We start from the raw sequence: 10,021 nt of genomic DNA, 5'->3' as shown, positions 1-10,021 counted from the left end.
TAATCTAGAGTTGGACAAGCATGTGACAATTCAAGCTAAAATGGAGCAAGCGTCTTTACTTGATTCTTTTCGTGAGTCTCTTTGGGGGGGGGGGGGGGGGAGCCTCCAATGGGAGGGTTTTGTAGAGTTTCTTGGCTCGATTTCCTTGTTGGCTGCTTGTGATAGGTGGGTATGGTCTCTATCTGGAGTGAGGGAGTTTTTTGTGGCGTCGACAAGGTCCTGGATGAGAATTCTCTCCCGGTTTCTACGTCCTCGACTACTTGGTGTAACTTGGTGCCTATCAAGGTTAATGTGTTTGTGTGGTATTTGTCTCTTGATAAGCTTCCCACTCGGTATAACCTTGATTTTAGGGGTTTGGATGTTCCTTCCTTGCAATGCCCTTTATGTGATACGTATATTGAAAACAATAACCATTGTTTTTTTCTTGTCAGTTTTCTATGGAGCTTCAGGTGCAGTTATTTAGATGGTGGAGCCTTGAGGATCACATTTCTTCTTATGAAGATTGGTTACTTTGGTTCTCTTCTCTGTATTGCTCTGGAGTGGTGAAAACTTAGTTGGAGGGTGTTTTCTTTTCTCTTTGGTGTTTTCTTTGGTTTTTAATAGGGATAATACACTCAAAGGATAACATAGTTTAGATTGTGTACATATTTAGTCATTTATGTTTATTTTTGTACATATTTAATCATTTATGTTTTTTATACACGTTTAGTCACTTATATTTTTGTCTTTGTACATATATGATCATCAAACGTAATGATCATATATGTACAAAATAAAAAACATAAATGACTAAATGTATATACAATTTAAACTATGTTACCCTTTAAGTGCATTATCCATTTTTAATAAAATTTTGTCATTTTAAACAAAGAAAATAACTAATGATCAATAGAAATAATTCAAATACTTTGAAATTATCTATAAAATATATATTCAATAATTCAAGTTGAATTCAAGCTCCATCAACAGATGCATGTATAGTGTTTGAAAAAAAGAATAAGAATCGAAGGCAACCTTTTTTAAGTTAGAACTCGATTCGATTCGTTACAGGTTTCTCATATTTGTACACAAACTCAAACTTAATAATTAAGATAAAAAATTAATTGCTCGATTACAGTTGGGACTCCCAACTAGAGCTCAAAAAGGAAAGTAATGTTATATAATTATATTATCTAAAATTTAATTAAGAAATGTCGATAGGCCATTTATTTTTCAAAACCATAATATAAGTTTTTAAAGGTAGATTTGTTTTCGTTATGATAAATATTCATTTTACTTAGCCCTAAAAAGGCTAAAATTAACGTCTCTTTATCATTATTATTTTTGTTTCTCATATGCATGGAAATGAACGGCGACTATTGACTCCAAAATAATCCACAAGTCAACCTATGCTTATGGGTACTTTCTCTACAAATACGAATGCTGTGTTAGTTAGTTGTTAGCTCTATCGTCAATGGCGACCATGATCGGCAATCTCAGTCCCTCCGCCGGCAGATCGCCAATCTTCATCGACGCACCGACAATCCGGTCAGTTCTCCCCTACCGATCCCTAATTAACCACCTCCAAACATCTCTCGCTGCCGCCTCCTCCGTAATCCAATCCCCGATTCGCCATTCGCACCAAACGTCCTCGTCATCCACCCTCCTCCTCATGCCCTCATGGTCTCTCTCCTCAACGACCCTCCCCTACATCGGCGTCAAACTAGTCACAACCCATCCCAACAACTCCGCCCTAAACCTACCTGGAGTCCATGCCAGTTACGTCCTCTTCAACTCCGTCACCGGCGAAACCCTAGCATCAATGGACGGAACCGAACTCACTCTCCGCCGTACAGCATGTGTCTCCGCCGTCGCCTCACACTATCTCTCCAACAAAAACTCTCGAGTTTTGCTATCTGTCGGCGCCGGATCGTTAGCTCCGCACTTGATCAAAGCTCACCTAACAACACGCCCGAGCATCAATCATGTCATGATCTGGAACCGAACTTCACAAAAATCGGAAAAACTGGTGGAAGAAATCGGGAAGGAAAGCGGAATGGAAGGCGTACGGTTTGAAGTTTGTGAAGATATAGCTCCGGCGGCGGCAATGGCGGATATAGTGAGCTGTGCGACGAATTCCGAGACGCCGCTGGTTTTAGGGAAGTGGTTGAAGGCGGGGGCGCATTTGGATCTGGTTGGGTCGTATAAGCCGTCGATGATGGAATGTGATGATGAAGCTGTGAAGAGAGGTAGGGTTTTTGTGGACAATGAAGCGGCGTTGGTGGAAGCCGGAGAGTTGGTGGGAGCGTTTGAGAGAGGCGTGATGAAGGAAGATGAAGTTGCAGGTGATCTGGTAGGGTTGATTAAAGGGGAGAAGATTGGGAGAAAAGAGGAAAACGAGATTACTTTGTTTGTATCAGTTGGGTCAGCCGTTGTAGATCTGTTGAGTGCTCAATTAGTATACGAGACCATAACAACCAAATAAATTATGACATGATACAACAATAATACAATAAAATTAGATGATTGTTAAAGTGTTGGCTTACAATCTTGTAGATTATAAAGAATGATGAAAACAAGCAGCAAAAAATGGCTTGCTATGTACACAATAAGCACAAAGGTTTGCCTACAATTTTTATTAGAGTTCTGTTTGATGTGCTTCTTTCTGCTTCTGTTGCTTGCCTGGGATTCTTGGAAATAGTAGATTATTCAACTGTCTCTCTGCACTGTACTCCGAAGAGGCCTGCATAACAAGACACAAGTTGTACTGGTGTTTCACATGTATCTACTTAACTAGACCAAAAGTAACAATGAACTTTTTTTTTTTTTTTTTTTTTGCTACATATATTTAGAAACATTTAGTTCTTTTTTATAACTTAAATTTAGGAGAAGTTGGTAATTTACCTTCTTTTTAAATGCAAAGCGCAATGTTTGAACTTGTCTTCCAGAACAAACTCTTACATCGAATCCCAAACTGTCAACGCCAATAACAGCTACCTCCTGTCATTAGTTGCAATACAACACACATTATCATCTTCCTCACACACAACAATTATTATAAAGAATCTTTTAGAATGTTTAAAGATGAAGTAAGTATGTGTTACCTCCACTTGAATACCCTTACATCGCCAACACAACGATTTAAGGGCTATTGTTGTCTTTTCTCCACCAGATTTGAGACGAGATATGATTTTTGCAGCTGAATGTGCAATAGCATCGGGTCGAGCCCTTCTAAAATCTTCCACTTCAACAAAAGTCTGTAAAACATATTTTATATTATGTATACATCAATATTATGTACATTTTTGGCCCTAAGTATAGCTGGTTTTTGCAATTTTGGTCCTTATTGAGGTTCTCTTATAATGTTTTTGGTCCCTGTTTCAAGTTATTTGGAGATTTTTGGTCCCCGAATTTTCGCAAATTGTCATCTTACTTGGAATAGGGACTAAAAATGTCATAAAAACCTCAAATAAGGACCAACATTGCAAGACAACGTTAAGAGACCAAAACTGAAAAAGAAAAACATCTATACTCAAGGACCAAATATGTAATATCAATATCCCAAAATACCTGATTCCCATGTGCTGAGATCAAATGGATTTTGACCATCTCTAGCTTATAGTATGAAGTCCCATTTCCTGAGACTTGATCTTTCTGTAATTCCTCTTCTGCATTCAAATCATCTTGAGATGAATGCCTATGGCCATTCACAACACCTAAATCTTCTTCTTCTTCTGAGATTTGATTTTCTTCTTCATTGTTAGATTGGTCATCAAAAATCTGTTTGTTGATGACAGAATTATCTTCAACAAATGCAGATCTTAGAAGCCCTTGAATCGCAAGACCAGCTGGAGGTTGGTCCATGTAGTCAACCGGATCATCGAATACAAACTGAGAAAGGAATTTACTCAAAAACATCAATTTTCGTTAAAGCCATAAAGCCTTTTAAAGTACAAACAAAACAACCCCTGATTGAACTAATTCTTACCTCTGCCATCTGTTTAGCAAAATGCATAGGATGGGACGACCGCATGGTTTCCAATTTTGCCCAGTCACCAAGGGATCCATCAGAATCCTCGTCATCTTCCTCATCTTCTAGAAGCGAAACCCATTCCTATGAAATGTAGGCATGATAAATAACGATTATAGTAACCGTTTTTGATGTGAGAGAAAAACAAATAAAGAAATGAAACAATCACATTTTCATATCCACCACTGTCATCATCTTCATCCTCATCATTGTCATCATCATCATCATCATCAGATCCACTATCTTCATCATCAATTTCCTCCATATCGAAATCAGACTCTAATTGACCTATCAACTCCATCTCACTCACCATTTCAGTTGTATCTAAGCCTATTATGACTTGCTGCATTGAGTTTGATTCGATAATTAACTTGAAATTGGATTCAATTCAACAGTCTTAAGTGAAAATCTAAATCCTTGAATTCAAGTTTCTTACTACAAGGGTATCCTCGGAAGTAAGAGTTTGAAGAATGTCTTCATCGTTTTTCACTCGGAAATATATATCTGAGAGGCATTTATAACAGGTAATTTAGTACAAAGATTGGTTAACATTATCAAGTATGATAGGGGGATATTGACAGTGTGACTTACTTCCATGTTCATCAGTTACATAAGGCAAATCTGGCCAGAAGATATTCTCATGGCCTCCATCACCTATCAGACCTGAGAACATAAGCATTGCTTTGCTGTTTACCTGACAAAATGACATGTTCGCAATCAATATCATACATTCATATGTGATGGGATATCTTCAGTGCAGGGATGATCAAAAAAATGTTCTATTTTACAAGTTACCACACATGTTTCTAGATGGAGGCGGATGGGATTTTCGATCCTAACACTTGAGTTTCTCTAACAAAGATCTAACTACATATGCTTCCAAATTAAGCTGCTTTTCAAATTTCAACAAAATATTGGTAGAATTACCTCAATAACAGTCCTGCTAGTTTCAGCAGGTCCAAGTATAGCGTCTCCATTCTCATCCGATTCTTCAGAATCCGAAATGTCCTCAGACGGATGATACCGTTGTGGCTTCGCTTGTTTCACTGGACCTGAAAGCTCCTCCGCCGAAGCTCTAATTATGTTCTTCGTAAAATTGTTCCTTCTCGTAATCTTGTTGCTGACAAAAAAACCAATGCAAAACACACTTTTCAATACTGTTATCCCCAAAATCCTCTAGCTTTCGTTAATTTAGTAAGCTCGTTCATTTATTAGCTCAAGCTAAGCTCATGTTCAACATTTACCAGCTGATAACCAAAATCAGATAGATTTAAAAGCTTATAAGAGACAATAAAATAATTTACTTCCAGCAAAAGATAAAGCAAAAAAGCTTAATTTGTACGAAATCGATACCAAGGAATGACGAAGCTGCGGGAGTGAGAGAGGAGGCGGCAATCACGAGCAAAACGGCCGGCGGGGATACGGAAGGAGATTGCCGGTTCAATTGCCAGCATTTCCGTGTTCGATTGGAGATCGGTGAAAGAAAGATTCCGTAATCGTCGTTGTCGACGGGAGAGTTCTTTTATTGTGGTTCAGTTTTATCCGATTATATAAAAAAAGTTCTTTTTCCGTAAGGAGGATGGGTGTCTTTTGTTTACGAATATTCTATTTGGGGATGCAAAAAGACCAAAAAACCTACCGCGACACAGGAAAATTGAAATTTAAAAAGGAAGCACAAAAATCAAATCATTTCTAAAAGCTAATGGTTTGAAAATTTATACAACTTAATTATACCTTTTGAATTTTGTGAGATTATATATTTCTAACAATTATGATTATATCTACCGACTTCTCATTTGATATTATAATGGCTATAAGACACAATCCTAATCATATTCTTAAATCTAAACATTTGTCCACAATCCCTCTCATATTCTTAAATCCAAACATTTGTCCATCATAGGAATTTAACCTCCAACTTTTTGGTTTAACAACAATTTTCTAATAGATATATACTACTATGCCAAAAACTTCATCTCCATTGAACCCTTAATCATCACAAACAAAAGCTAAATCTCATAGATTTCCGATCCATCATGTTCAATTCTCCATTTTACTCTTCCAACTCATTGTCTTAGGTGCTGTTTGTTTTTTTGAAGCCAAAATGTCTGCAGTCTGCGGACCACATCTGCAAGCCTCTGCGGCAGAAGAGGTGGATCAAATGTCTGCAGTCTGCAATAAGAAGACTGTTTGTTTTTAACGTCTGTAGCTGTTGAAATAAATTGATTTTTCAAACTTAATTTCATATCATAAACATTAAAAATGCATTTCAGCAAAAAAAAAAAAAAAAAAAAATTGCACGGTGGCCCATGTATTTTTTTTGGTTTAGGTTAAAGTGGGGTCTGAAGACCTTTGAAGACAGTGGTCCATGTCTGCGCCAGAAAGACCTCGCGCAGACGTTTTTTGATCTGCGCACTTCCAAAAAACAAACACTCTGCGAGAGCATATGTCTGTGCGTTGTCTGCGCGGCGCAGACAAAAGTGATTGCGCAGATCTTCACAAAAAAAACAAACAGCCCCTTAGTTGCATGTCTTAATTATGGAGTGTCTGCATTGACTCAATCAATCGGTTGACAATTCAACGATTTGAGCTTCACCTTGTGGTTTCTTTGCTAGTACGAACTTAAAGTTCTTACTATATATGAAAAACTCATAATCCTAAAACTATTTTAAGTGACTTTTGGAAAAAAATTTAATGTATATATTTCAAAATATACAATACTTTTTATTGAATAATTTCATTAAAAAAACTACAATTTCTAACTTATAGCCACGTGCTAGTTTCGATAAATATGGTTACCATTTATCCATAAATAAATTTCTATGCTTGGTGATTTGCCTATATAATCTAAGGTGTTGTTTCTTTTAGAAGTGGTTAAATGTCTTTTGTCTTTTTCCATGTTTGCGGAAGAAGACGTGCAATTACGAAACGTAAGGAAAAAGTCCTCAAGAAGTACTTTTTAGAAAAACAAACGAGGCCTGGAAAAACACACCCTACCCAAAAAGAAAATAACCTCCCAATTCTAAGGAACCCTATACAATCTCCAGCGAAACCAGGGAAAATCTTAGCTTTCTTTCTCGCGCGTTTATCCTCTAAAATATACGACTACAGAACTCATCACCCGAATCGCAATAAATCTGTTCTGGTCACTACTTCAATGCTTACCTTGTGAAACTCTGCATCCCACCGTTCGGAGGTATATCTACGTACAATTCGAGTACTTCCAGTATTCTAGGATTTTAGGACTCAATTTGAGTCTTCGCCTGATAAGTGATAACAGAGTATTAGAGCGTCTGATGTGCTTTATATATGTATGCACATAAGGTGTTTGGTATTTTGCCTACGAGTTTACTCTCAATGTTTCTCTATAATTTTTTTTTTTGAATTGAACTCAAGAATCTAAATTATGCATATCCTTGCTTTCAACTTTGCCCGGATATGGAGTTGTAATTACTTTTTCTTTCAGTTTTCTTGATAGGATGCTTATGTTGAGGTATTATTCTCCACCGGATTTCATCGGAAGATTGCCATTCCTTAAATTCCCAAAGAAAGCTAGCAACTGTGTGGTAAGCCTCATTCCTATCCACTACTTTGGCATGGAATTATAGGGCTATTTGGACGTGCGTTCTAGATTTGATTATTGTAATGCTTAAAATCAAAATCAGTGATTAGATAGAACAAATATAATACAAAGGGATTAAGAGTTAGGTTGGTAATTTATATTTACCCTAAAAATTAGGTTTTTTTAGCTACAATTATTTAACTTCATCTCAAAAATATGCAGTCTTTCTTTATGAATTGCCATTAATTCCCTGTGGTTGGCCACCTAAGTAAGGTTAGGGGTTACCAATTGAAGTTCGATGTTAAATCAATTTGAATTGAGTATGAATTTTTACAGTTGGTACTTTTAACCACTTCATTCTCTTGCCTCCTTTTCACATCATTTGTCACAATTTTCAGGTATGTGCAGCTAAAGGCCCTCGACCAAGATATCCACGAGTCTGGAAAGTCAAACCAAAAATAGGAACCGTTTCCAAATCATTGAAACTTGTTGAATGTGTAAGTTATTTTTCTCAATCTGATTGTTAGTTTCACAATAAATACTTGTATAATATCAACACCATTGTGTATCAGATAAAGGAATTATCAAATGTCAAAGAGGAAGTCTATGGGGCTCTTGATTCTTTCATTGCATGGGATTTGGAATTTCCTTTAATCACAGTGAAAAAGGCTTTAAAAACACTCGAACGCGAGAAGGAATGGAAAAGAATAATTCAGGTACAAAGTTATAACTTCAAAAAAAAAAAAGATTTTGTTGTTTCCTTTCAAGTAATTTGTTAGATCCTTTCCTTGGGTTAAAGGTGACCAAGTGGATGCTGAGTAAAGGTCAAGGAAGAACAATGGGGAGCTATTATTTGTTACTATATGCTTTAGCAGAAGATGGAAGAATCGATGAAGCTGAAGAGCTATGGACAAGGTTATTTTCTGATAATTTAGAAAGTATGCCTCGAATATTCTTTGATAGAATGATTTCTATTTATTTTCGCCGGGAATTGCATGACAAGATGTTTGAGGTAATTTTCTTCTCTCTCTCTATAGTTGTAATCATATTTGGATCATTAATTTAGAACATACTAAGGTAGTGTTTAAACTATGACTATTTTGTTTTGTTACATTAATTTGGAATTAGGTTTTTGCTGACATGGAAGAGCTTGGAATCCGACCAACTGTATCGATAGTTAATATGGTGGGAGAGGTGTTCCAAAAATTAGGGATGATGGACAAGTACCAAAAGCTGAAGAAGAAATACCCGCCACCAAAATGGGAGTACAGATATATTAAAGGAAAACGTGTTAAAATCTGGTCACAAAATCTTAGAGAACCCCCTGAGAATTATAATAAGAAAGAGGTGAATGAAACTACAGAGTCAAATTCAGATGAATCTCAAGTGGATGCAAATGAGGTCTCAGAAGTTGATGATAATGAACTTGATGAATCAGAAATATCTCCTTCAGAATCGTGATTAAAGATGATATTTTGGTACTCTTTAACTCTGGTGTAGTTTGTTTGGTGAGAGTAGGGGCATACAGTTGTTGTATCATGTGATGTTTGGTAATAGAACTTCAAAATATGTCAGTAAATAGTTGTTTGATTGTCTCTCATGCTCATAACTGATCATATATATTACACTTGACGCCATCACGACACGAATAATAACACGTTTGTAACTATATTATATAAAAAAACAAATTTACATGAGTTTATATTAAAGTATAGTACATGAAGCGAAAACTAACATGTTAAAAGATATTAATTCGTGTCTTTTACGGTTTATACGGTTTGTGTGTCAGACAAATTTTATCTGTGTCTTGTATGTGTTTAAACAGGTAAATTCGTGTTTGACCCGTATAAGATACGAAATACGAATTTGAAATACTAGTCGACACGAATAAACTCAGAACATAAATTTTCAAAACCCATATATGAAAAACGTGTGTTGGTGTATTGAAGTGTCGTGTCTAACAAACACTCATTTCAATTTCGACATGAACTAAAGCTACAGCAAAATATTGCCAAAATGATTCTTCTGCAAAAATAATACTAGTTGATCCAATATAGAGAAAACATTAAACAAGGACCTATAATTTGGAGTTGGGGGTTTTAATGGGTTTAATGTAAGAGTAAAAGTATATTTTATTTTATGTATATGTATATTGTAACATTATATTTTTGTTTATTTTTGTTACATATTGTTTTTATTTATAATGAGCATATCATATATTGAAATTTTTCTCAAGCTATATTATCGCATTTTCAGTTTTTCTAGTTATATATATTTATTATTATTATTATAATCATGTTATTATAGTAAGACGTATTTTTTTTAAAATACAAATTTGTTACATAAAAATGATACACTACTATAATATAAAACCAACAATAATATTGTAACACCGTAAGTTTTCAAACAAAATTTTCATTTTCAAAACCACATAATTCTCAATATCACAT

The 10,021-nt window shown here is 35.6% G+C and overlaps 3 protein-coding genes across 3 annotated transcripts; 2 read left to right on the top strand and 1 right to left on the bottom strand.

Moving 5' to 3' along the window:
* The first annotated feature begins 1,371 nt into the window (after positions 1-1,371).
* On the top strand, positions 1,372-2,763 carry LOC145161620 (NAD(P)-binding Rossmann-fold superfamily protein). Its single transcript, XM_079081176.1, has one exon. It carries the CDS (start codon positions 1,454-1,456, stop codon positions 2,462-2,464), a length of 1,011 nt encoding a protein of 336 aa, XP_078937302.1. The 5' UTR covers positions 1,372-1,453; the 3' UTR covers positions 2,465-2,763.
* Positions 2,474-5,571, bottom strand: LOC145161619 (uncharacterized protein At3g49140-like). Its single transcript, XM_079081175.1, has 10 exons — positions 5,363-5,571; positions 4,937-5,129; positions 4,601-4,703; positions 4,446-4,513; positions 4,179-4,352; positions 3,968-4,093; positions 3,550-3,870; positions 3,084-3,236; positions 2,884-2,979; positions 2,474-2,722 (listed from the first exon to the last, which is right to left on the bottom strand). The coding sequence occupies exons 1-10, from the start codon at positions 5,461-5,463 to the stop codon at positions 2,618-2,620; spliced, it is 1,440 nt and encodes a 479-aa protein (XP_078937301.1). The 5' UTR covers positions 5,464-5,571; the 3' UTR covers positions 2,474-2,617.
* Positions 5,572-6,978: 1,407 nt separating this feature from the next.
* EMB1417 (Pentatricopeptide repeat (PPR) superfamily protein) lies at positions 6,979-9,166 on the top strand. Its single transcript, XM_079081174.1, has 6 exons — positions 6,979-7,205; positions 7,476-7,575; positions 7,970-8,068; positions 8,144-8,287; positions 8,371-8,583; positions 8,700-9,166. Exons 2-6 carry the CDS (start codon positions 7,489-7,491, stop codon positions 9,030-9,032), a joined length of 876 nt encoding a protein of 291 aa, XP_078937300.1. The 5' UTR covers positions 6,979-7,205; positions 7,476-7,488; the 3' UTR covers positions 9,033-9,166.
* The last annotated feature ends 855 nt before the right edge of the window (positions 9,167-10,021 follow it).

This window comes from Lactuca virosa, chromosome 2, assembly GCF_052849685.1.
Source record: "Lactuca virosa cultivar CGN04683 chromosome 2, Lactuca_virosa_CGN04683_v6, whole genome shotgun sequence".
Classification (NCBI taxonomy): Eukaryota; Viridiplantae; Streptophyta; class Magnoliopsida; order Asterales; family Asteraceae; genus Lactuca; species Lactuca virosa.
Note: the sequence above shows the minus strand (reverse complement) of the source record. Positions and strands in the feature narration are given on the sequence as shown.

Bases quoted from the DNA above. Each gene is read 5' to 3' on its own strand.
- LOC145161620 (XM_079081176.1), top strand. From the start codon at position 1,454: ATGGCGACCATGATCGGCAATCTCAGTCCCTCCGCCGGCAGATCGCCA.
- LOC145161619 (XM_079081175.1), bottom strand. From the start codon at position 5,463: ATGCTGGCAATTGAACCGGCAATCTCCTTCCGTATCCCCGCCGGCCGT. The intron at 3,871-3,967 runs GTAAGAATTAGT...TTCCTTTCTCAG, and splicing joins TTGCTAAACAGATGGCAGAG to TTTGTATTCGATGATCCGGT. The intron at 2,980-3,083 runs GTAACACATACT...AACTAATGACAG, and splicing joins GTAAGGGTATTCAAGTGGAG to GAGGTAGCTGTTATTGGCGT.
- EMB1417 (XM_079081174.1), top strand. From the start codon at position 7,489: ATGCTTATGTTGAGGTATTATTCTCCACCGGATTTCATCGGAAGATTG. The intron at 8,069-8,143 runs GTAAGTTATTTT...ATTGTGTATCAG, and splicing joins CATTGAAACTTGTTGAATGT to ATAAAGGAATTATCAAATGT. The intron at 8,584-8,699 runs GTAATTTTCTTC...ATTTGGAATTAG, and splicing joins TGCATGACAAGATGTTTGAG to GTTTTTGCTGACATGGAAGA.